This window comes from Falco rusticolus, chromosome 13, assembly GCF_015220075.1.
Source record: "Falco rusticolus isolate bFalRus1 chromosome 13, bFalRus1.pri, whole genome shotgun sequence".
Taxonomy (NCBI): domain Eukaryota; kingdom Metazoa; phylum Chordata; class Aves; order Falconiformes; family Falconidae; genus Falco; species Falco rusticolus.
Window position 1 is genome coordinate 19,649,288 of NC_051199.1, and position 27,063 is coordinate 19,676,350.

Consider the following 27,063-nt stretch of genomic DNA (forward strand, 5'->3'; position numbering starts at 1 on the left):
TGCAGTTATATTTGAAACTTCAAATGCAGTAAGACTTGCAGTCAAAACCCCTAGAGTGGGAAAAGTCTCAAACCATTCCAGCTCATCACAATCTTCAAAGCAACTCCCAAAATTAATTTGACTTAAAGCCATATAATTTAACAAGATTATCCTGTTTGATGTAAGGTCACATTCAAACGAAAAACAGCACTAAAATAGTAATTCCTCCTGCAGCTGGTTGGCTCCTTTCACATTTTCACTTCCTTTTCTCAGACTAACCAAGGCAAGGAACAAGAGGGCAATGCAAAACCACCTGAGCTATATTCTTACTAGCGGAGCTCACTAATTCTTGAAGATCAACACTCTTGGGGAGATGACCTCCTGGGGAGCCTTACAACTTGCTTAAATTAGGAAGCGCCATTTGGTCTCATAAGACTGGTTTGGATTAGTCTAGGAGAGCAATCCCCCTGCCCATTAGACACAAGAGAGTACAAAAGCTATTTATCTTACTCCACTGCCTTGCTTGATCCAGAAACTCAGCCACCAGTTGCTAAAAGCTGTACTGCCCACATTCAGCACAAACAGTGCCATGATGATGAGGAATGCAAAGGGGCCTCCAGCTGCCTGAATGTAGATACCATAAACAGACCAAGGGACAGAGCCTTTGCCTTTCTCTTCCAACTGGACCAACTGGCCTGTGAAACAAAAGGAGGAAAAGAAAGGGGGAGTGAGGAAAAAGCTGTTCCATTAAGATTTCTGTAAGTTTGTGAATATACACAAAACTAGTCATCTTCAAAATGTACAGAAAACTTTCAAAAATACAGAAATTACTTAATACGTAGAACTTAATGATTCAAACATTTTTCAAAGCGTCACACTTCCTTGCAGAATCATTCACATCATAGTACATCTGAAAAAGCGTAATCAGCACAGACTTAAATATTAGGCTGGCATCAGCCTCACTATTTTTTTTAAAGCCCGCTGTAGTTCGAAGTTAACATTCAACAGAGAGAACCACAAATCAGAGGTCAGACCTTCCAATTCTTCATACATAAGTACCATGTCCTGCCCAGGACTCTGCAAGTACCAAGCCACACACATTACCCCTCTTGGGATAGGAGGGAGAGGCAGTGTGGGGGACAGTGCGCTGTAAGCTCCTTTATGCCAATGGCATCTGACCAGCAGCAGCCTGATTGAACTTAAAAACATTGTGCAGGCACCCATATTTAATGAATGAATTAATGTTCAGTGCCCACTACCTGTGCAGTATCAGCCACACTGAGTGGTCAGGACTTGAGAAAACTTCCAAAAGCTGGGAGGTACATTCATACTACACTATGAAAGCAAATGTTTTGATCTTATTGGTGCATAAAATAACTACAGCCAGAAATCTGATTACATAGTTACCCTCTTCCTTCTTTACAACTTTCTCCTTCTTCACAGACCCTGTTTTGGTACTCTTATCCTGGGGTCTTTTCAGTGAACTGTTTGTGTTCTTCTTTATATTAATCTGCAGGAAAACAATGACACTAAACATAACAAGAGTATTTCCTTTGACATTTTCATATCTGAACCCAAACTTTTTATAAGCTGCCTCCTAAGGACAAAGGTTTTCAACAGCTTAGCATTCACATCAAGGAGGATATTAACTTCACCGTTATTACAGATGACTGCCAACTCTGGTGGATTAAATTCTCCAGCTTGATTAATCTGAACTGCTACCAATCTGTACTGGTAGCGTGCAAGTTTAATTTCCAGAATCAGTGATACTATAAGCACACATGGTAGAGGAATGACACCCGTATTACCAAGAGACAGATGTAATCCCCATCCCTTCTAAAATCACAGTTGTAATTCACAACTGCAACTCACAATTTTCTTAAAAGCCTTTTTTTCCCCAAACACCCTAGGTACTTCAGAAGAAATCTCTCATTAAATGACTCTAAAGATGAAGTCAGGTTAGCTTAGTCTTCCAGAAATCAAATGTCCAAACACCAAACTGCACATACAATTACTGTTCTAAACCCAGCCATCTTCCCACAAATGGAAGTTATTACCTGTTCAGAAACAGCCTACATTAACTGAAACCCCCTACACACCATCTTCAGGGCCATCTTCCCACACTATGTGAAAAGAGACATCTCACATATGTCAAACCACTGAGAATCTAACTTTACCATCCATTTCTTATCCTACAGGGAATGCAAACTAATGCTCCTTACAAGAGCTAGTGTTCACAGGGAGACAGTGAAGGTCAGTCAAGCATGCAGACAGGAGAATCTCATCTTAACTGTCATTATATTAATCTTAAAATGGCAGAACTATAAGCTTCATGCCTCAGAAAGGATATGCAGAGTAATGAATGCATTGTATTGTTTTGCTTCTTTCACCAGCATCTCCCTGGAGAAAACTTCACCAAGCACCTTCTCTGTCTGTATATTTTTTCCAACGCTACCTTGTCAGAAACACATTTTTTTTTAAATGTCAGCAGCCTGTGAATAACAAGCCTCTCAACTCTTAAAAAGAGAACTGCTGATGTGCTCTGTAATCTCTTCTTACTAAGAGAAAACACACACAAAACTTAGAGAAGTAAATCATCAAATAAAAACCAGCCAAGTTGCTTACTCAAAGAATAAAGGAAATAACAGGAGAAAAGTGGTAAAAATTTAATTGCTGCAAATTTAAATGCATGTCCTACTAAATGGTTCTTACTATTTTCTAGATTTACATTTTTTCCATCAACTAAAATACTAGAGCATAAATCCAAGTTTCCATTTACAGCCACTGTCTCATAACAGAAGCAATGTTAAGCAGCCATTTTTCTTCTCAAAAGCCCCCAAACCAAAGCATTTTCAGCTACATTCCCAAAGTACTGTCACATCTAACTTTTGACAAGTTGTGTCACTTTTGCTGTGCCTCCGTCACACTCTATGTGGAAAAAAAAAGTAACACAGCAAGAATTTTTTCAGGCAAAGGTTAGTCCAGGTCTGTGCTAAGTTGGAGGTAAATTAAGAAGCAAGGTATACAAGAAACAACAAGCTTCCTGCTCTGAGCATCACCAGAGGAGAAAATACATTACTTTCATGTTCAATTCATGATGTTCATTGGCAGAGTCCTCTCTATTACACATTTCCTAAATACTGTGATGCAAATAAAAAGTGCTAACAAAGCACAGATTATTCTGCATGAAACCTATTGGTCAGATCAAACATGAACATGTGAAGGCATTTTCCAGTCTTCCAACTGTGTCATTTGGTTCACCTCACCAGAAAAGTCAACATTCAAAGCACTTTAAAATAAACAAGTACCTCAATATGTGGTGTCTCTCCCAGCTGTAGGTTATTAAAAATAGTTGCATAGTCCCCATTTAAATTCATCAGTTCCTCATGACTTCCTCGCTCAGTAATGCAGCCCTCTTTCATGAAGATCACTTCATCGCAGTCAACAAGATACTGGAGAAAACAGCAATAAGTCCAAGTCTCTATCATTACGTCCAGTAATCAAACACACTCCCAATTAAACCCTTTTCATTAATTTACAGACATCTGCACGTAACATGCCTCCTCCCATGTAAAAAACATCTTAATTTTCAAAGGTCCTGCATTGACTAGAACATCATGATTACTCTCACGCTACACAAAGTTTTTATGTTCTATCAAAACCAATCTTTAGCCAAATGTTACCAGTCACAATCAGACACCAAGCACCACTGGCATCAAATCAAGAATTACATTGTGCTTGCCACTTATTTGCAAACCTAGCCTGTAAATGTAAACATGCATCTTATAGATGGATAGGGTTGTCCTGTAACAGCATTTTGAGGAAGTCCAAGAAAGAAAGTATGAGAGATGTAGTACCTGAAGCTGATGAGTAATGAAAAGGACAGTCTTTGATTTCAGGTGCTTCCTTATTGCACTGTTAAAAATGTGATTTCCAACATGAGCATCTAAGGCACTAAGGGGATCATCAAGGATGTAAATGCTCCTGTCACTGTACAGGGCTCGAGCCAGACTGATTCTCTGACGCTGTCCTCCGCTCAGGTTAGCCCCTCGTTCACCAATCTGTACAGACACACACCCATTATTTTATTTCTACAGCACCATGCAACATAGATACTCAGAGCTCAAGAGGTGACCAGAATGAAGCACAGCATATATATTATACATACATAGATGCACACACCCCATAATATTAGATATTGTTCTAATACATATATATATTCTACTTCAGGTGTTCACTTCTTTGTTATACATTCAAACTCAAGGTTAATATACATGAAATGTGACAGTACTTTTTTTGCTTCTTTTACTTTTTTTATATTAACATAGCCATGCTTTTTTCTTAGCTATTTTAAATGAAGTTCAAATACATCCTGTTAAGGTAGATTAATTTACAACACAAAAACACCTCCCAAACTGTCAGTATCTGAGTCAAAATCATGACACAACGCTCAGTAGTTCAGGGCTTGCACTGATAAGCTCAACTCAACATGGTGCATTCAACAGCTTGGCTTACAAGCGTACCAGACTGATGTTCCCCTCACTCCAGTCTAGTCTGCCAAATCAAAACTCGTCTCCATCTACTGATTAGTTTACTATAAGCAAAACTTATACCTCTGTCAGGTCCCCATTTGGAAGGATGGCTAGATCAGGCCTTAGACAGCAACCATTCAACACCGTATTGTATCTAAAGAACAGTTAGAAAACCAGTAAGAACACTGTTACTTCCCCCACATACCTAGCTAGTACAGCATCATCTCACTTTCTACACCAATGTCCGACATTCCTGCAGCCTAACAAAAATGATCTGCTTTGGATTCCCAGGAAGAAACTGAGGATAATGATTAATCACCTACTTCTGAAGTACTGTGAAGGTAAGGAGGCAATTTCTTTCTGGGGACAGCTAGCACAGGCCACAGGCAAGGCCCTCACTGCATCAAATGCCAGTACCTTGCAAGCAGCAGTTGTGTTTAAAAAGGGCAAGGCCAGGACAGCAAGAGGCTGCACAGCAGCTGCTAAAAACAGAGGTCAGACGGTACTCCTGCATGAGGTATAGCCCTCAGCGCAAATGAGCTATGACAGATGCATGGACAGCCATCAACCACAGTGACCATGGGCAAGAGAGGCAGGCTCTTAAGTCTGAGACTTAAAGGAATCCTGAAAATAGACCCTAAAAGGATACACAGGCTTTAACTGCAGCGTACTCTGCATTAATTTTCCCCCACACTCTGGGCAAGAATTACTAAGCTTTCACGAAAATCAGCAAACAGTTCTGACAAACCTTTCTTCATCATATTCCTTGCCAAAAAGAATGTTGTCCCGAAGTGTAGCATTGAGAATCCATGCCTGCTGGGCCACATATGCAAATGTTCCACTTACTGCAACGCTACCCTCCAAAAGGGTCATCTGAAATTAAAGGTAAACTCTGAAATTATGCTATTCCATGCTTAGAACAGACTTCGCTCTGCAGAGTACAAGTAAGTGAAATGGGAGACAGGAAAGAGAAGAGCAGAAGTGTTATCTCACAGTTTGTTACCCGGTGTGCAAAGAGCCAATCTCACACACAGAGCTGAGATACCATTTATTGCATGTCTGCGCAGAGATGCGTATGCAAATCCACAAAGCTAGCAGCACCTCTCAACACACAGTAAAACATTTTATACACTCGGAACAATCGTTTACAATTATGTTTAGTTACATTTAATTCTCATAGGTTCTAGCAAGCCTCCCCTCCATTTAAAGGTACAACATTCTGGCTTTTCACCTCCCAATTCTTTAGAGAGGGGGCTTTCTTTGCTCGAGGGTGGATCTTTTAGTATGCCAATTAGGACAATTCACATATAGTTCAAGTAATTTTCTGTTTGGTCTCATTAACCATTTGGTTCTCCTTGAGCTTATCTTGTTATGTCCCAGCTTGACAGAGATATGGCAGCTATTCCTTCTCCCAAGGCCATGTCTTGTTAAGTATTTGTAACATCCTCTGTTTTTCAAATTCTTTCTTGTTTTTCATTATAGATATTTACATATTTTGTCTAAATTTCAAGTTAACAGACTGACCTTCTATTAACCACATATATGCATATGTCTTATCTAATACTGAGCCCATCAACTACAGAAGCAGTCAAAACAGAATTTCTCACCTGTCCTAAAATTGCTGAGATAAGTGAAGTTTTTCCACTCCCCACACTGCCGCAAATTCCAACAAGTTTTCCCTAGACAGAAAAAAACGTAAGTTATGGTACTCATTTCTTACACTCTCCATCCCTTTCAGAATTTGGACTACCTTCAGTACCTCCGAAGGGACAGCTGGACATTAATGACAGCTGAAAAGGGACATAATAGACAAAAAAGCAAGACAGTCAGTATTTTAACTCTCAAATAAAGATATGATGAATATCATACCAACAAGGAATGCTATCCCACAGTGGACTAATACTGAATCAACTCTACAGGTAAAAATGAATGTATTTTAAGACCATCTCCCTTTTGACCAGGCCTCATACGGGCCCAGGGAATGCTGCACTCAGCAAAAGGCACCAACGCTTGCCTGAACAGAATGCACCAAGATGCTTTTGAAAGTGGTAAAAAAAGATGTAAAGACAGAAAGAATGAAAGAAAAGCAGAATTTAGGATATATGGGTCCAGTAAATCTCCCTGTCTATGAGATTCAGTTTGCTAACAAACACATACCAAAAAAAGGCTAGAATTCAGTCACTTTGAAGTATGTCTCTGAAAAAAAAAAATAGATGGGCGAGCTGACACCCATATTAAATAATGAATTCATCAAAACTATTTTTGTTCCTTTCGTAAAAAAAGGTAAAGTGGATAAAAGGATATATAGCCACTTGTGGAACACATTACTGGCTTCTCGTTTGCAAACTTCTGACAGAAAACTAGACTTGATATTTTCAACTGTGTACTCTTTTTTTCAAGGCTGTTTTTTAAAGTAAATGCATCCTCCTCAGAAGTTTAAAATATAGGGGGGGTTATAGTTTAAAATAGTCTAAACCATCCCACTACTCATCTGACTATAGAAAACAATTTAACCACAAGTATCTTGATAAATACATGGATCCTATTACTACAACACCCAACTGCCAGACTGCAAAACTGTTGTATTTGTAGAAGATGTCATATATTGAGTTCAATGCTTTTTCTCTGACATTTTACATCCTTTTACCCATCTCGGAATGAGAATTCCAACTACTTCTAAACTCTTGAAAGTCTCTGTACAAAAATTCTCAAGGAAGAAAACCACACATTCTTCAATGAAAAGCACTGTTATGCTCCATTAGAACACCTAATCACCTAAACAGTTCACAAAGAATATAGCCGAAACCCTGAAAAATTATCAAGCAGTTGCAGAAATACACTATCCACCAACACCCCACTGATAAACAACCCTGTTGCCCTGCCGATTCTTCAAGCTTGTATACTTTATGAGAACTAGAAACAGCAAAACCATCACATAAATGTGAAACCTATACAACCTGCAGTCATTTCATAGGCTGTTTGCAAAAATCTAGTTTGCTAAAATGGCACAGCTGTTTACATCAAGATCATACACTGCATCCTGGACACCGCAGTTGCTATGGATATTACAGGAGTGCACAAAAGCAATATGCTCCATTTCATGCAAAAATACACCGTGTCCTATTCCAAGGGACACATAAAAATGAGGCCTTTTGAAAGCTCAGATTTCCTCCTTTCTTCTCTCACCTTTTCTATCTCCAAGTCAATGTTGTAGAGAGTCCTCTGAAGCCGAAGATTAACCAGGTGGATGATTTTGTTCTCCTCTTCAGGGCTAGGATGGTCATCATTGTCCACTAGAAGATGGCCCTTCTGCTCTGCCAGCACAGCTTGCTGTCCCTCATTCTGTAGCTTCATTTTCTCTTTCTTGCCCTTGGTGATTTTCTTGTCTTTTTTCACTTTGGGGGTCAACTTTGGTGAGCTCTGGACGCTGGCGTGGGAGAAGTCCCAAGCCAAGGTAGCATTTTTCACCTCTATCGCGGTGTGAGGATTGGCTGGTTTTTTCTTTATCATATGAACCTCTTCCATTACAAATAAACTCTGATAGGAGTTGTGAGAGAGGTGTAAAGATGAGACACCTGATCAAGACTGGGAGACAAGCCTATGGCACACTCACGCAGCAAAACACATCAGGCTATATAGTAGGAGGAAGCTGAAGAGCAAAAGGTAGCTCATTAGTGTAAACTAACTCCAGGCCTGCTAAGTGGCTGGGGCATTCCTGGATGTGGTGGAAGTACTTAGATACACTAAGACTTTTACAGCACTGCGATACTCTGGAAGCAACATCAGAAGGGCTTATTCTTTTAACACTGTTTGCAACCGCAGCTCTGTAACTTCCAGATTAAAAACAGGAGTAGAATACATGGGTTGGAGTGAAGAGGTCATTTTAAGGGAAAGTGACTGACTTGTCCTGCACACCAACTCATTATGGAAAGAGATGGAATGACTTTTAACTTCAGCTTTTACCCTTCAACATTTCTGCTGGGAAAAAAGTCATCTCTCACAAGTTTAGCTGATCTGTCTTGGGCTGCTTGACAATAAGAAGACATTAAGTCCACTGTATCACGTTTTCCACCACATCCATCAGTATTTAAAATCAACACAGATTAGGAAGAGATTTTTCACACAGTTTAATTACAAGATAAAAAGCTTTCCACTTACATAATTTATGACTTGAACTAAGAAGCCTTTTGTAATTAAAGACTTCTCAATCCTCTGCCTTATATACTCTTACAATTGCTATGGTCAAATCATACATTCGGAAGAAAGGTCACACTCATTTACAGAGCCAAAAAGCCAAGTTACATTTTTACTGTGATGTTAGACTATCCCCACCTCTTGTTATACTCCCTACACAGATTACCCTGTTTACAGTCAGACTGGAAGATAATTACAATTTCCCCTGTCCTTGTCTTCCCCCACCCCCAAAACTCCCTTCAGCACATTTGGATTTAAGAAAGTCTGGTTTAGGGTGACTCATGAGATGAAACAAAGATGCTCCAAAGCAATGGGATCTCAAAACCATTCTGCAGTTCCTATACTTCTCACACCCAGATTTGTTTCATGAATGCACTGCACAGAATCCATGTATCTGTCAATGCTTGTGGAATCCTATTTGGAAACTTCTAAAATGTCCAATGCACTATTGTCTTCAAGAGACAAGACAAAATTAAAAGGTCTGTCTTCTGAGTTCATACTAAAGTACACACAGCGCATTTACTTCACAGGGGTTGAAGGATGAGGTAGGGCTGTTTGTTATAAGGGGTTGAATTTTCTGCCGTAAATTCTGTTTTGTCAGATCACAACTGCATTTTATTCACCTACTAGAGTTTCAGTCACTTAACTAGACTGGAAATACAAAACTTCAGTTTTTCGTTACTACAAGCAAAATTCTACTGGTTTCTGCAAAGCTGCCTACATAATACATGATATTTTTCCAAAAACAGTTTCATTAGCAAAACAAAGTTTCACTGCAGATATACTGCACTGCCTTCTCATACAGATGGGTCTTTAAAGGGAGTTTAAGAATCATTATGCTCTGAGTCATCTAGTCCTGTACTCTTATCCCTTACAGTGGCCAACATAAAAATCATTAAATAATAATATTTTGCTTCCCACACCGGTATTATCTTAAACTTCTACTATTCCTTCACTAGATTTGTATCTCTTCCACAAAATACAGTGATCTGCAGTGCTAAGTGTAAATAAAAAGAACTCCTCAGTCATTAGAACATTACCTTTCAAGTGTTCCCTTAGTATCTATTGTACACATACAACATTCCACACATAGTTAAAATGGCAAGGCCAAACGCTGCTTACCTTAAATCTGTCAACAGAAACAGATGCCTCAGACAGAGACTTCACTGAGAAAGGTGTTACTTTTAGAGCAAAAGTCATTGAATTAAAGACAGTGACCACTGTGAATGCCTAAAAATGAGACAAGACAGATTATCACATTTGGATGCAATATGCTAACTTCAACCTTCTAAAAGCTGAAGTGTCACAACAGCAATTTAAAGCCATAGAAAAGGCCCACAGTCCAAGAATAACTATTTAAATATTCAACATGTTCTCAAACAGCCCAAAAGAGCAGATCTGCACAACTCTTTCTCCCGTGCTTTGTAACAGACCAAGACAGACACTTCAGTGTTTGCAGGCCTACCGAAAGCAGCAGCTAGCACAATCTGCATTAACCTATTACGTGAAGACCTAAGTTCAAATCCTGTTGTAAGCCATATGTGCCGTTTTCCATCCAACCATGCTGCAAAACAAAAACATCCAGTAATCCCAGTGCCCTATCTGAATAGCAAACAGGAGTGCTCATCTACGTTCAGCTCCAAACCCATTCTGGGGAAGGTCAGGACTGAAACAGCACTGAGAGGTTTTTGTGCAAAATGTAAGATTACATCTGCTGCTGTCAGACCTATCAGACGTTCTCTGTGAGCAAGGCTACAGCCTGGCCCCACTGGCACAGCCACAAAGCAAAGAATACGATAAAGAGAAATGACTTAGCAGAAAAGGTACTGTAGCAATATTGTAAACAATATGTTCAACACCAGTAAGTTACCTGAGCTGCTGTAAGATCGTAGCCAAGGATCATGTGGACAGAAAAGGTCACCACGCTGGCAATGACTACAACTATGGGAGCCACACCCACAGTGATGCTCTGGAAGTAGCCTGCACGCTCTAAAATTTTACGTTCTTCCTCACGAATTTCTAGAAATATAAATAGGGGCACCACATTTGAAGGAGGATTCGGAGGGTACATACACAGCTGATGCTACCATCAGAAATAGAGTAAGACAGGCCTAACTCTACGCTTTAGCATTTATCATATTATATATATACCTTCTCATAAAGACCACAGTTACAGACAGGCAAACTATAATGGTCTATAAATCTCCGTAAGAATAGAGGTCTGTCTTTATTTTAAAATGGAGCAGCTAGCACATTTATTAAATTATAAAAAATGGAACAAAATTCTAAAAATTAAGATTAGTGCCAGGACACAAACATTATTATGCTGGAAGGCAAAGCTTCAGAAGCAGATCTGTTCATCCGCCCTATCGTGCATAACAAATAGGAAGCCCAAAGGATGAAAGTGTTACCACACTGCAGGTACATCGACACCTATGGTACTAAGCTAGGAGGATGCACCAGGCTACTAAAGCAATGGGGCATCTGCACAAAAGGAAATATTTACAGATTACGTGAACTCACTTTGAACGTTCTGAGAAAATGGTTTGACCCAGGCATACATTTTAATGAACTTAATGTAATTAAGAACTTCATTCATCTTTTGCACACGTTCATCCGTTGTTGATACACATTTTCTTCTGAAATAAGCTGTGAGCCGTGACACAAACATCTGAAACAAAAGGCAACACCATTAATGGCAACTCAGAAAGAGCAAGTGCATTCAACTCCTCCTAATTACCAGAGAAAGATGATTTGGAATCTGAAAAAGGGATTCAGGGATGGGGCAAAGTGACTGTTGTTTTAACATAAAAGTCGGGCTGAAAACACTATTCATATCCTCTCATCCACACTTGAGCACCACACTGACAATACCAAGTTTCAACAAAAATAAGATTTGTGAAAATAAGGCTGTGCACTTTTACCAGCACTGAATAGTACCAGTTTTAAGTTTTTTAAGCACCAAGACTACAAACACATTAACCTAAAAACACACCAAGTTGACCCTCATAGCAAAAGAACAGTAGAACCCATTTTAGCCAACCTTTTAACCTGGTCCCACTACAAGCCCAAAGAGCAAGCTGGACTTTGCACAGCCAGATCAGTTTCTACCATATGCCAGTGCTATGAAGGTGGTAACACAGTTTAAACACTTTTACTAAAGCAATCTAAAAATAAATAGTTTTTCACATGTTTCTAAATATCTGCTACTCTTGCATTCATCCCATTCCTGGTCTGAAATTAAAAATCAACACACTACTTTAGGAAGTTTTCACCTCCTTGCCCTTCTTCATACTCCTGCAATGTCTTTAGAGTCCCCACCAATAGAGAAGGACTGCTGAAAAGAACTGGAAAAGATGATCAAACTCCACTCCTCATTCTCCTCTTTAAAACAGAATTCCCATTATTTTGATCATTACAATAGGACCAAAGTGGACTTTACAGTATTCAGCCTCCATGCTTTTTTAAAATCTGTATCATGAATACAGTGACAAATCTTCAACAGCCTTACAGGGCATTTGAGAGGCAAGAAGAATCTGGCTTGAACTAGCCTATTTCAGAGCTCAGCAGAAGTAGAGGCAGGAGTAACTAATAAAGAACACCCTCTCCCAGATGAGGTGCTTTTCAACATCTTTTGTTGAAGTCAAGAGCAACATGCTCAAGCAACAATGAGCTCCTGTACAGAAACTGAAGGCAAGTGCCTTTCCAACCCTGACCACAAGCACCTGAGCATTCTGGAGTTTAATTTAGCTATGCATATTTATCTCAGTCAAATCTATCAGATTTCCTATTTCCATTTCCTAATTTTCTTCATCATTTTGAGCTTCCCGATTCCAAATCTCTGCTTCATACACCATCTTCAGAAACATGTTCAATAACATGCAGTGCCATAAATGGACTAAATCTAGCACATTTCAACACCTATTCACAACTATACGTATGTCTGCCCTAATAAAAAGGAAGTAAGTCTTAACTCTTTCCAACTCACCATTGCTGGGTAGAAAAGGATGAAGACAGCAGAGCCCAAGAAGCCTGTCGGACCCAGAATAATCACATTATAAACCATTCCTAAGATGGCCACAATAGGGCCCCCAGCCAACAAACTGCCAACTGCTGCAGCTTCAAACATCCTCTGACCATCATTGGAACATACATTTATGAGCTGAAAAAATACATAACATTATTTAGATATAAGGCACAGCTCATTCACAAAGGAATATAAATGCATATCCCTTTTCACACTGCAATTTCCAAAACAATGTTGCAGCTTACCTCTCCAAGAGACTTCTCCTTTATGTTCTTCAGCTTAAGAATTTTTTTAAACGCCATTGTCAAGATAGCTCCACGTAGTCTAACCCCCGTGCGGTAATTCAAAGCCCAGGTTAGTGCAAGGGACCAAGATCGCACTATTTCCGTCATAAAGATGCCAAAAACTAAAAACAAGCTGTACTGCAGGTTGGACTCACTCTGTTGGGTATACTCCAAAAGGTGTTTCACAACGAACGCCTACAGGAAGAAATGCAAGCTTGCATGAACACCCCATCATCCCAGAAGACCATGCAACAACTTTATGTTAAGTTAGAAATAAGCAGGCTACTTTGATTTTAAAAGAGCCATTTGAAAGAGAAAGGATCTTCTTTCTAGAAGTAAAAGGTGTCAATACAAGAAGTACTGTAACACAAAGCCCTGCTGAGAGCCAAGCACTGAGTCAAATTTAGTAAGTAAAGAGAGTTTAATTTGGAACCATATTCCTCGCAGTACACTTCTAATCTTCCGTGTCTTCTAACTTAACATAAATCTGTCAGTTAGCTGAAAGCAATGCATTATCATATAGAAGAGTTTTAAAATATAGTCACTACTACTTATACATCTGCACACATAAACATTCCTTTACGTGACATTAAGACCTTTTTTATTTTATCTTTGGTTTGCTTCAAACGTGCTTATTTGATAAAAAGGAACAATGTACCTACAGTTGTAGAGGGGAAGAGTGAGAAGGACATTTGCAAAACATTCCTGGAAATAAACATCAGCAGTTTAATAGTAAAGAAAAAAACAAGCAAAAAGCACAAGGTACGCAATACCACAAATCATTGGGGACAGGGGAGGAAAAAAAAAAAAAAAAAGACAAAAAAATTAACCGTTCGATCCCTCCCCATACCCTCTCCCCCCAAAAACATAAACACTTTACCTCAGGAATCACATTTCAAACATCACCTGCAGAAAGAGGACAGCCCCCAGAACCACCGATTCCCACCTCCAGCTCTTTGTGGTCCAACGGCACAATATAACATCATACAACTCACAATCACCAGCAATATTAAATACTATTGACTGCGAAACAATAGGCTTTTATTTGAAATAAAGTGCCACCTTAAACGGTAACATCTCAAGAACACTGTACAACAGGTAGAGCATTGTATAAACATACAATCTGCACATACAGGATAATTATAAAGGACTAACATCTAACAGTCAGTCTTAGCCTGTAACAAACTAGATTTGAAACTACGCACAAAATTATAAAGATACAAAAACAGAACAGTATTTGTTCATGAAGTCCAAAAGAAGTCAAACTTGCAGGTGCCAACAGAGAAGGCTTCTGAGGCTGCACAAATTCTGAAATCTGGTTTAAAAGTATCCTACAGTAAGGCTTCACAGACAGCAAAAGATTTCCTAGAATGTTTTTCAACAAATGATGCTTTAAGATACTGGTGCTTTTGATATGCTAGTACAGAGCAGAGAATTACCTTTGCCCACAATAAAAAGCAACAAAAAAAATCTGAGACCAAAGAAAATATTTGAGAAGCCTTTCCCATTCATAGTCCGTTGAAGTCCTCTTGGCTAAACCAGGTTTTGCAAATAAGAGTTCTGTATAGTTTGAAGAGAGGAAAAAACCAAAACACCCCACTACTGCAGCAAAGGTATTGATAGCTATAGCCCAGCACCAAGTAACAGAAAAAAATGGAGATCAAATTCATCTGTTCTGAGGAAAATAATTCTGCACATCAGAACCAAGGAAACATGCTGTAAATAATTTTGCTCTTTCGTTTTTCACAGGTGTGAATTAAAGCCAGATGTCCGTCAGGTTCTAGAATGGCCACTGAGAAAATTTACATACCAATCCCTGAACAAATGTGAGGAGCTCACATTCACAGATCTAATGCATTCCAACTTTCTCCTTACTTGGATTTAGTTTTACATCGACTGTTTGGACCACAACTGCATACAGTTGGTTTGCAGTTACTAAGGAGATTACTGACTTCTTTTTCCAGTATTCAATCCAACGTATGCAACCGAGTCACTGAGCAACTGGGGTTAAAATTCCCCTTTTTCCTCATGAGCTGTAACTCAGCATGGTCGCAGACTGCAAGCATTTTCTCGCACACCACAGCATTGCTGAAAGTCTCCAAGAGAGGATGTATAAAGATAGCAGATGTTTCCTGGGGTCTCATTCCTCCCAAAACTTTTTAGTGCAATTTTTCAGCACTATTTTATAGATTCAGCATCTCCCGTGATGAAATAGAGACCAGCTTACATTATACCCCCATATTATTTTTTTTCCGGAAGAAAGAAAAGAGGAAACAGCAGATTAAAGGGTTTTGAAAAGGGAGGGGAAAAAAAGTCACACAGAATTAACATTTACATCTGAACACATACTATTTGAATTCAAACTAGTTTAATGACAAGAATCCAGTATAAAGTTATTTACAAAACAAGAAAGTTACAGTACAGAAACTAAAACTCAAGCTAACGGGGAAAAAGGAACTCCTGCGACTATTACCGTAGTAGCTGGTACTAGTTGCTTGGCTGTCTTAAGCATTCCCATTGAATAAACATTACCTTACCTTTGCTCTTGGCGTTCGCTCTGCCCAGCAGGACTGTCTCATTCTGACGCAGAAAACAGCCATCCTGAAAATTCTGAAGAACAGCTTCTGTCACTGGTCCCACTGCAGTGCTGGCATCCCTGCTGCAGCCAGCGTGCGACAGCACGGGGCAGGCTGCAACTGGAGCCAACTGGGAAATTGGGAAACTTACCTCCAGCAGCTTACCACTCCCCCCTCCAGTAACTGACCAAACTGTCAAGCTGTACTCCACTAAGATAGCAAGTTTCCCCATCTCCCAAACAGGAAGACTAGCTCTGAACAGTTGCAAACATTGTTCAGACCTGGAGTTAAACCGATTATGTTTAGTAATCAAAAAACTTCTTAGCTCCTCAACCCAAACTTCAAAGTTTTGGTAGCTGACCAAATGGCAGCAAATATTCACTGGGAATAAAAGGTATCTCACCTATACTAGTACATTCCAATGGCTCTTACAAGGCAGTCTGACACATGCAGCTGTCTCACCAGGTTACCGGTCTGGATACTGTGCCAGATGCAGAATTTATTAAAATAAAATTAAAAAAAAAGACCCTTGAAGGATCTGTCTGATATAAAAAAATCCCCACACAGGAAGTCTACAAAAACTCCTTTCCAGTTATAACCATCACAATGCTCATCAGCAAAGCCACAGCTCTTGGCTGGCATTTCAAGGTCGTAGACATTCAATTAGAATTTTTGAAGTTTAATATAATATAATATAGTGTTTAACTCCATTTTTATAATTTTCACAAATACATGAGGTCAAGTCAAGTGCTTTTCCTGATCTCCCTTTTCACCTTCAGGTGACTGAAAGGATGTAACAATACAAGAAAGCACTGATACTTCTGAGGAGACAGCACAGGCATATCTATGAGGCATGCCATTTTTGAAAACAGGGAGGAGGGATGGTAAAGACTTTTTTCATGCCAAATGATGGAACCAAAAGGGAATTGTTCCTTATTCAGAGAAATGAATAAGGTTGCCTATAAATGGCCAAATGTCCACAGATAATTTTAAATCACCCAAATCGAGCATCAGTTGCAGCAGTAGCCCCCAGCTTAGTCAAGCTGGTTTGTTTTTCTCCCTCCCCTCCCACTCTCTCATTCAGCAGTTCAGCTGAGGCAAATGGAGAAAGTTACACTACAGAAATTAGGGGCAATCCTGCCACAAGTTCTTTGCTAAAGCTAAAAGCAGCTACTAAAGCCCTGTAGTGAAACAATGACAGAAGCTCTTCTTGGGGAAAGCTAGCGCTGTTAAAACCTTAATCATGATTTATTGTTAATTGCCAAAGTATGTTCATATGTTTTATAATACAAGCTACTATCAATTATTACCAAGAAAATAATATCACAGAAACATTTATTGTTATTCATATTACATGAAACAAGGCAAACTTTAAAAAGGCTTAAAAAGCAGAACATATTGATAAGACATTTAAAAGCAGGAAAACATTTTAAAAAGACATTTCACCTAACAGTGCACCCAAGTGTACTTACCCAAGAAATGAACCTTCAGCTTACCAGCACACTGAAACGTGTACTACTAGCAGTAATACTGCTCCTACTCCTCAAGGGAAATGTGTAGAGAATAAATTTAGTCAAAATTTCAACTGTAAATCTGCACAGCACGTGCAACAAACAGGTGACAAAAATGGTGTGAATGTCAAGTCCCATATGTTGTTATCTTCATTACGACCCATAGCAACAAACAGCAGCAGTTCCTAGAGGCAATAACATGCTCTAACACTTCTACATGAAACCTGTCTAGACCATTCTCTGTAGGATCAGCAAAGGCTACACCCACAGACTTCTTGAAACCTGCTCACATTATTTTTCAAGTAGTACTCTAATAGAATTGTTTTGTTCCACTTCTTGAAGACTGTGCTATTAATGCCAGTGATCTACAATTAGTGTTTTACCTAAACTGAATTTTATTCCAAGATAAATTTACAGAATTGCAAAAAGAAAAAGAAAACAATTAAAAGACCTGCACATAAGAACTTTATGCAAAAAAACCACATACCATTTAAGGAAGAACGTTAAACTATACTCAAAACCAAAGAGAAAAACCAAGTGTGCATTTCCTCCAAGATACCTAAACTCCCCCTCCCTTCTCCAAGAACTTGCCTCGGTACTCAGCAACTGATCCACCAGCTGTCGGAAACCTATCTTGGATTATTGAAATCACTTTGGAATTTTGCCCCAAAATTTCTAGCTAGTCAAAACATTTAAGTGATTCTGCAATGAAACCTTAAGATTTTACAGTTGGCCATGAGATGGAGCCCTCTGGGGTTGTTAAAAAAAGGATGGATATTACTTACTGGTCCACTAAAACCCGCAAGCTGCGTGATCATCAGACACACTATGGAAATGATGAGCCTGGTGCGGCAGAAAATCCACACAACCCTCCGGAGAGAAGCATCTTCGGGCCCACTTTCTTTCAGTTCTTCCTGCCACAATCTCTCCAGCCTAATAAAAACAGAAGCCTTGTGTTAGGAATTTTTCATAGTAAGAGAAGGTACCATCTCATAGGTACTTCTTTGTGAAAATCCCAAGCACTTCCTAGCTCAGAGCAACAAAAAATTGGTATCAACTAGATATGAGAAATAAACACATGGTACATTTTGTGAGGTAAAGAGAAACATCTGCACCTTGAAATATCTATGTTGTGCTTTGCCTGGAGTCTCTTTGGCAATATTTAATGTACTGACTTGTTAAGAGTCTTTCCTTGCTGATCTGACAGAAGAGTTGTGGAGTCAAAGCCCCAGAAAAACTCTCATTAGCCATAAAAGGTTAGCCTGATCACGAGATCTGACCCATATTCAAATCACTTTTTACTGTCAGTATTAGCTTTCATTATTTTAGCACAAGATTTCTTTTCAGTGTAGCCTTAAGAACTTTGTTTTAATATAAAATAGCTTAAAGACATGCAAAATAAGAAAAACAATTGCAAAACACTCCTAAAGACAGACTCCTCTAAGTTTACTGAAATCAGCAAAAGTACAGAAACAGTGCAGGAAGAGAAAGTGGTCTATGAAGGATAAAACTAAACTCCATTATTCTAAGAAAGGCAGAACAAAATATCACTGCTGCTTTCCTAGGGCAATACTGTATCACTGCCTATGAAATAACATATAAAGACAGAAATAAGAAAATAATAAGTAACAAGATGTCTACCTTCTACAATTGACATCTGAAGACTCATGCCTTGATAAAGACCATACATCACCCATAAACAATTCCCCCTTCTTGTACGCTCTGTGGGCCAAAGGAGTGAGCCAGGAGAAGGTCATGCAGGAGAAAAGCCCAGCATTATCAACAGGGTGCTGGTGTCTAAAAGGAAAAAAAAATCACAAACAGATGAAAAAGGAAACAGAATTGTAAGTCCCTGAGAAAAACAAAGCCTCCTCTCATTGGAAGTACTCAGAGTACCAAATGGCCCATGTAGCCATACTTGTCAAACAAAACCTAATGTTTTCAGTATCAGTCAGCAGACCTACAGCTACAATCCTGCTTTGTAACTGGTCTGAAAAGCAAATGCTCTATCAGTTCTTTTGTAACCCAAATAACTTACTTGGAAGTAGTCCGTATAGGTTTCAGAACATTTAGGCCATGGTGATATTTTCCCTTGTGATGCTCTTCGTCCAGCATTCTCAGCTGGGAATGCACGGAGGTGTCCAGTGGCAGGCCCTCTGCCCGAGCAGCTGCTTCCAAGGCATCCTGGCATTCAATCTGCTTTTAGAAGGAAGACAGGAGAGTCAGACTTTAAAACTATGTTTAAAAATCCATGACTCCTGACTCCAGCAACTTTGCACCTCCTTCTTCGGTTAATTATTGCACAACAGCAATCACTATAATTTAAATGTCTTAGGAGGACACCCTGGCAGCAAGGACTTGGAGGGCACACATCCTAGATCTGCATTAGATTGCTGCACTTGTAAAACATAAATCAACACCAGTATTGTCTCTGTGCATTCAAAGGATAATAAGTGGACAGACAAGACTAATCTTGCATCCTGCCACAGGAAATATAATAGAGAGAAATTACAAAATCAAGTACCTATGACATCAGAAATCAATGACTGGCTTACGCAGCAAAATTAATACATGCATTCTTGATTAATTTACACCCCCTTAGTGTAATTTAGCTATTCCTATCTGTGGAAAAATCAAGTTATTTTCAGAATACTACCGAAGTCCTGTCTTCGAAAAATAGCTTGGATTAGATCAAAAAACAAACATGTATTAAGCAGAATTGTACTTTTTTCAGTTCCTGCTTTTTCTCTTTCTCCCTGAACTAAAGGGAACAAAGATGACAATTTTCTCTGCTCCCAGCCACACAATTCAACCGCTCAGCAACTTTATTAACAACCACTTAAAAGGCAAGCCTTATCTCGGGGGAGTTTTTCCACAGCCCTAGAGAAAGACAGACCTATACGCTAATCTAAGAGGAGAAAGGAAACAGCAATGATATGGAGTAGTCAAAATGTTGCAGAGTTCAAACAAATCTTTTGATCAGAAGCCAGCTGTGGTAAAACTGAGATTAGCTTGCTATCTGTACTTGCAGAGGGCTCACCAGTGGTTCTGCTAACTTAATGGACCATTTATTGCAGTGCCAAGTTACCTGTTTGTATTTTGGTTTCTGAGAACTGGAGCTACTTAGTGAAAAAAAAAATCGGTTCTGAAGGAAAAGTCTCCCCAGCTGTCTCACAAACAGAGATACTATTTTTACCCTTACTAGCTGCCTTGCAGAGCAAAGTTATTTTATTCCTTTGAAAATAGCAGCTGTAAGTGCCTTGTAGCCTCCTACAAAACACAGTATCTGCAGACACCAAAAGCACACCAATAGCAAGCACTTTGTTCCCAACCTTCCATCATGTAATTTTTGTCAGAAATGCCACCATTTATCAGACTTTGTCTGTACTACATTAACATGTAAGCATATAGCATATTAAGACATCTAGCTTCCACTCATGTGAAAGACAAGAGCAGGAAACAGATAATAGCATAAACCTGTCCTTTATTTATTTAACCAAGGTACTTAAATAGTGCCTAAGCATATTCTCAATAATCCATGGTCCTGTTCAAAAAACTTATTCGCTAAAGCTATGATTACAAAAGAAGATACCAAAGTCATAAGAAAACAAAAGAGCATTATGACACATGGAGTGACTCAAAATTATGCAGCACTTGAAATCTGAATTAAAATACTTCTCACTCAATTTATATTAAGTTACTGACTCATTAAGGGCAAATTTTAACCCCTTTACCAAATCTACCCCAATCAGTCCTAACAAGGGACCTGCCAAAGATGTCTCAAAGGACTCAGTAGCAGGGAAAGTTCTGCAACCACTGCTTTTCTGGTTGCAGCAGAGTAATTCATAGCTGGTTTGGTACCTTATCCTTTGTCAAAGCCCTAGGCAGATCTGTCCAAACACTTGGTTGCTGGTAACATGCTTGTTTGTAAGTGATGCCACAGGCTATTTGCAGAATCATTGTTTTTCAGAGCATGCAAAAAGTGCCCATAAGTTAAAAAAAAAAGCAGCCTTCCAAAACAAAACCCACTGTATTTGTCAGCTTATAAGTTTTTCACCACTTACAAAAAGGAATAGCTTTTTAATAAGAAAGCACAATTGTAAGACACTATATTTTTAGGCAGTCCAAAGTTAACGTACTTGAACACTCACTATGAAAAATAATTAAACTCTCCAGAGCTGCTTAACAGAACTCTCTCAGCAAAGGTGGAGAAGAAGCACTGATAAAAGACTAGGGCACTGCCTTTAAAAGGCCTTTATAATGTCTGACCATATAGGCAAGTATAAGTACAAACCCCTAGTCAAGAACATCGCTCACCTCCATCTTGGCAAGGCTGTCAAAATCCCACATGTATGACTGTCAAGAAACAAAAGCAAAACACTGCTGTACAATGAAGATTCTAAGAAAGACCATACAGTTCTGTGTCACATTAGAAAATCTTCCAAGCATAGTGTTTATCAGGAAAAAATGAGACTCCTAAGCGGGTCTACAATTCATTTCTAGAGCAAAAGACTGAAGAACAAGAACTAACAACAATCCCCAAACTGTTAATTTTGGTTTCTGAATCCCTATTACTTTTTCAGGTGTTCATCAGCTGGCAATATCCTGATTGCCTGAATGCATGTACAGTTTTCTTGGAAACTAAAACCTTGAAAAAGTCATTAGCAATGGGATATAACAGGTTCGAGCGCTGCTTTTGAAAGAAATGTCTAATAAATCAACACTATCAAACAGAAATCAGACAGCAATTCAACAACTTATTAATGTACCAATACAAACAATGAACCAGGTGATACACAGCATTGATAACACTGAAGAAATGCTTACAGAAACAAAACAAGCCTAAACTACGTATCATTAACTGGAGGGGGGGGGCGGAATGATTCAGACATTTCTTGAAAAACAGCAGCAATATCACAAAGGCCAAAAGACACAAAGAACAGAGCAGGAAACATTACTATTCCACTTAAACACCTAGGGTTTGCCCCTTTTTTGAACAGGGGAGTCAGTCCCCTATCACTTGAGTTTAAAAAGGGTATTATACTTAAAACTCTTTCTGGAATTGATGAGAACAGTTATGATTAGAACAGCTTCCACACAAGCATATATTTAGGACCTCTCAGCTGGACAGAAGAGTGAAATAAAGATAAGGTACAGTATTTGAGAGGTCCATAAAGTCATGAATTGCATAAAGAAGAGAATGAGAGAATGACCACTAACTGTCCTTACAACTAAAGAACTGGGGACTCTGAAACTGATTGTTTTCACACAATGCACACAGATTTAAAATTGTCATAGGATGCTGTAAAGTTCAAATGTATAAATGGACTAAACTTGGAAGAATTAAACTCACACAGGGTAAGCACAGTATGGTTTATTAGACGCACAACAGAGGATAACAGCAATCTTATCAATAGCTAGTGGATTAAAAAAAATTCTGAAGCCATGGGCAGCTTCTAACAGAGGGCAATAGTTCTGTACGCCACACTTTGTGAAGCTGTGGCAGACATGGATGCAGGCTGATATGATTCAACATATGACTGGGAAAATTAACAGATGAAGAAACAGTTAAGCTTTTAATCCTGAGAGCAATCCCTGGGAGTATGGAGGATACTGAGGAAATATCACTACATGCATGATCTTGACTTGTTCTTTTAACTCCACAGCTAGCTCACAGGCAGGCAGGCAAAGAGAAGCATGGCTGGTGCTGCTACCACAGAACGTATGTGCTCCCTCTAACTTTCTGCAACTTGAGCACCCAACAAAACCAGCACCTGTTATCACAATTTCCTTGTCCAACAAATTGGTCACAGCAGCGGTAAGCACATAAGGTAATGTGAGAGCCAGAAAGATGACATGGGTGGCTCAAGACATGCCATGACAGAAAGTCTGGGTGAGTGGAGAACACTAAGTTGTTAAGGGCAAAGAAAAATATTTGCTCATTAAATTAGAGACAGCAGTACCAAATTCACAACCCACATACCAGGGTCATGTGAGAAGGCCACAAAAGTACAGAAAATTCAGGAGCCAAGCTACAAAACTGTCAAATATGTATGTCAAAGGTAAGAACGACAGAAGTTATGTAGGAAGCAAGAGAGGCATCATGAACATTACTTGAATTTGCTTGCCTTTCTGTGTATGTGAAATAAAGTAACACTTCTGAACACCTGTTAAGCAGCCAATATGGGCATTTATCTCTGAGGATGGGGAGCAGGTGAAGAGAAAGGCAGCAGTTGTGTTGTATACAGGAAGAAAAAAAAAAGCCAGTGAAGTAAGATCCTAGCCTTTCACACAGGCAATCTCATATTTAACAGAAAAGGTAGGAATATATTGATTTGACAACTGTAACATCAGATAATAGCAAAACCAGACAAGCCTGGAGGCCAAGCAAAACAGATTTTTTTTCCATTCCTTTCTCTGCAAAAGGAGTAAGTATGTGATATACATGCAATCAACATGTGACCCAAACCCCACCCACCAAACAACTACTGCCGCCTCTTCCATAAGGCGGAGCATCTTCCAGGGCTTAGATCACCACAGAGAAGCAGCTTCATTTCTTCTGGTCATACTGCTACCTGACAGGAAACCAAAGCAGACATACAAAGGTTTCTTTTATTAATCGCTGCAGCCAACAAAATACAAAAGCTCCTGTGGTTTATTTACTATTACATAAAGTTGGAACTTATTTAAATAGTAAAGAACTCCAAGTTGATTCCAAGTTAGGGCCTCTGTCTTCCTCCGCCTCCTGATGCGTACAAATGAAAGCTCATGTCTCTGCTGCCTTCCCAGCTTCAGCTACAAGGAAAAACAGCTCTTTACAGCACCAACCATTTATCCAAATGCAGGAATAAGCGCAGCTGTGCCACATTTATCTTAAATGAAAAGAGAATTAGCTGTTCAGAAGCATGCTCTGACTTGCTACAAGAATTCACAGATGTGACAGCTTCAAGTCCAGCCATTCACTGTAACACACTGTTAGATGCGACTTCGTTACACAAGACTTCTGCAGTTTTTCTTCTGGGCTAGGATTAGAAGAGGTTGAATTAGTGTTCGAGTCATGGTTTCAAAGCTAACCTGAGTCTATGCATCCTCAGACTAGAGGAGAAGTCTGCCAGTAGTGTTTGACACTGATACCAGGGCTCTGCAAACAAACAACCAAAGGCTATGTGTGTTTGTGATGAGCCTGAATATTTTAGTCACATAGATCGAGCACTTCTACTTCATGCAGAGAGTCCTTGCTGAAGACAGGTATACCAGTTTCTTCGGGGAACATTGCTTATTTGACCTTGCCCCTGAATTCTGACAAGCATTAGCACTGATGTGAGATGTTCTAAACCATTCCCTGGCAAATCCACTTATTCCTGCAATCCAAGAAACACAGAATTTGGCATGTGGTGCTCGTTTTAGGATTTTGCAACAGTAGATGCTATGTGTGCACCTGATTAGCAGTTATGCACCTGTTTAGGCTTCTGGTATACAGGAATCCAAGTCTTTTGTTTTACATTAAAACTAGTATTCATGATCTTGTAATCAAAGAATATAAGATTCATTCAGAGCTGAGGTTGTACACCGATCATCCAGCACTAAAGCTACATAGTTCATGCACACCAATAGCACAGTAACAGCAGACTCCTGTGGAATTGGAAATAACAACCAACTTTATAACTTGCCTTACAGAACTAGCATCCTATATGTGCTCTGCCCACAACGCTGGGAAACTAATTCCTCACTAAACAGATCAAAGTAGCACAGCACAGGCTGAGGATTTGACTCCCAACTTGCTCAGGTAAGCTCTGCTATCCCAAACCACATGCAGACAGCCTGCCATATGCTGGAGCTGTTCTTCCAGCAATATCCTTTACTCTGGCCATACCTAAGCTAGGTCACAACAGAAGCTGCACATGTCAATTTAGTACACCAGGAATACCCAGGGAGTCTTTAAACTCAAACTTCTGTAGAGTGAAACCACCTGTGAATGACAGCAGAAGCCTTCACACCACAGCATTTACCAAGCCTAACACAACAGCCTTTTTATTCAACTCACCTTCCTGTACCAACACATGCTTCCAAAAGCAAGAGGCATCCCACTCACGTGGCAAATGAACTAGTAAACTCAAAGTAAACACCTCAGGGCTCCAAACATGTTGATTTTGAAATTTTTTAACCTTGATCCTCAAAAAGAACTGAAATACAGATTTTGTTTGTGGAACACCTGTTCACAGTATGCAGAGTTCAGACCACAGCTGACTATTCCTTAGCACTAGGATATGAATGTTCAACTAATAACCTTCTCTGGGCATTACAACTCCCCATGTACCAGTGAGCTGTGATTCATTTAAGTTCTCCAGTAGTTTGGGATAGATCCACTAAATCCTGGAAACTCTTGTAACTGTACACTATGTTTCTGAGACAGCCACAGGGCAGAATGTGTCCAGCATTAGATATGGAACACTACAATGGAAAAAGATATTACAATCTTCCTTTCACTGATTGTTAACCTGCTCCTTACACACTGTTGGCCAAGAACAGGCTGACTTACCAGTCTGCTTTAGATAAAGGAAGAGCAACTAACAGTGTCGTCAAAGACAAATACTGACAAGTGGCCAGATCTGGTGTTTCATCATGCAGCTAGGACTTGGACAAAAGGTGGTTAGTCCACTAAAGAAGGCAGCAGAGTTTCAATGGAAGCCATGAATTAGACAGGACACTGGTGCTCCTCTAGAGAATGTCTCTACCCAGTGAAGGATTTTGCCTTTCTGTTCTTCCTGTTACTAAGTGTAAGGCTTCTTAGAGGAAAAAAAAAAAACAAACATGCCTTCAGCATATAGGCACTTGTCTAGAATTGCCTTCTTGAGTTCATTATGTAAACTTATCCTTGAGTTTCAGCTCTGCTGATCACACTGAGGATGTTCAGACAAATTTCTGAAAGAATCACCAGAATATTGGTGATCTCAAAATTGAACTTGAGAGCATTTTACATGCTCCTGATAGAGCTGCACTGTCTACTCACCCCTTAAACATCTGTTGATAGCATAACAGTAAACCAAAGTAGAAGCACTAAGAAAAGTAAGAGTTTTCATCTTCCCTCCTGTGCAATGGTTAGAAAGGTTAAATACCATCAAACTTATAACAGGAAGATTCTCTCGGCTAACAACATTCACAGATATTCTAGGCACTATCAGGGCAGTAAAGTCAGTGAAACTGGGTTTGAGGGGTGCTGTCCTTCAGTTTCATGCACTGTTCACCTTAGCCCCCTTCAGCATGGAAGCTTATATGTTCCATTTACCCTCTCCTTCCTGCCACCTCCCTCCTCTCAGCATGAGACATTACAGTGGCTGCTTTTTCCCCAGAAGACTCCTGCCCATACAAAGTAGTGGCTTCTCTCCATCTATGGACCCAGCCTACAAGAACTTCAGCTTGCCAATGCCCACCTATTATAAATACTCTGGAACAATGAACTGTAGCAAAACCATTGCTCTGAACCAGGAGTTCCCCAGCTCCCCAATTTTAGAGGTTTATTAGCACAATGTTTCTATCCACCATACTGTGTGTGTTCAGATACCACACAAATTCCATCAGTTGTGGACTCTGCATCATACTTTGTTCCTGTGACAAGCATATACCATAGTGTTCAGTTAAAACTTTACCAACTAAGAATAAGGCATGTAGCACCTTTTATGGGCACTGTCCACAGAACTGGTCTACCCATCAAGTCACTCAATTCCTTGCTACTTCAGCTGCTCAACTACAGCTCTAGATCTTCAGCCTTCAGAGCTGACATTACAGATAAAGAGATCTGATCCACTGCCTGTTAGTAGGAATTGGTTAATTTTACAACGTGTCATACCTACTCCCTCCATCAGTGCCCTTACATTGGCAGCAGTTTGCTCACAGCATGGGAAGAACACACCAAAGAAGGATCCATACAGGAGCATGCCTCACCTAGCATAGCCTTTTATA

General features: G+C 39.5%; 1 protein-coding gene across 12 annotated transcripts in view; it reads right to left on the reverse strand.

Annotated features, from left to right (window-relative positions):
* The window catches only part of ABCC5 (ATP binding cassette subfamily C member 5), a 49,205-nt gene that overhangs the window by 15,013 nt on the left and 7,129 nt on the right, over positions 1–27,063 (reverse strand). For 2 of the 12 annotated variants that reach the window (XM_037406161.1, XM_037406162.1), the window contains 17 exons: positions 21,421–21,459; positions 19,142–19,302; positions 18,745–18,900; positions 17,889–18,036; positions 12,978–13,211; positions 12,694–12,867; positions 11,229–11,376; positions 10,576–10,724; positions 9,828–9,935; positions 7,698–8,048; positions 6,119–6,190; positions 5,260–5,384; positions 4,593–4,665; positions 3,837–4,040; positions 3,288–3,431; positions 1,387–1,489; positions 490–674 (listed from right to left, as the gene is read on the reverse strand). In XM_037406161.1, coding sequence (XP_037262058.1) covers positions 490–674; positions 1,387–1,489; positions 3,288–3,431; positions 3,837–4,040; positions 4,593–4,665; positions 5,260–5,384; positions 6,119–6,190; positions 7,698–8,048; positions 9,828–9,935; positions 10,576–10,724; positions 11,229–11,376; positions 12,694–12,867; positions 12,978–13,211; positions 17,889–18,036; positions 18,745–18,900; positions 19,142–19,302; positions 21,421–21,459 — 2,574 coding nt within the window. Of the gene's footprint in view, positions 1–489; positions 675–1,386; positions 1,490–3,287; positions 3,432–3,836; positions 4,041–4,592; positions 4,666–5,259; positions 5,385–6,118; positions 6,191–7,697; positions 8,049–9,827; positions 9,936–10,575; positions 10,725–11,228; positions 11,377–12,693; positions 12,868–12,977; positions 13,212–13,674; positions 18,037–18,744; positions 18,901–19,141; positions 19,303–21,420; positions 21,460–23,581; positions 23,679–27,063 lie in introns of those variants that run through there. The other 10 variants (XM_037406165.1, XM_037406167.1, XM_037406163.1 and 7 more) reach the window with 9 other exon arrangements.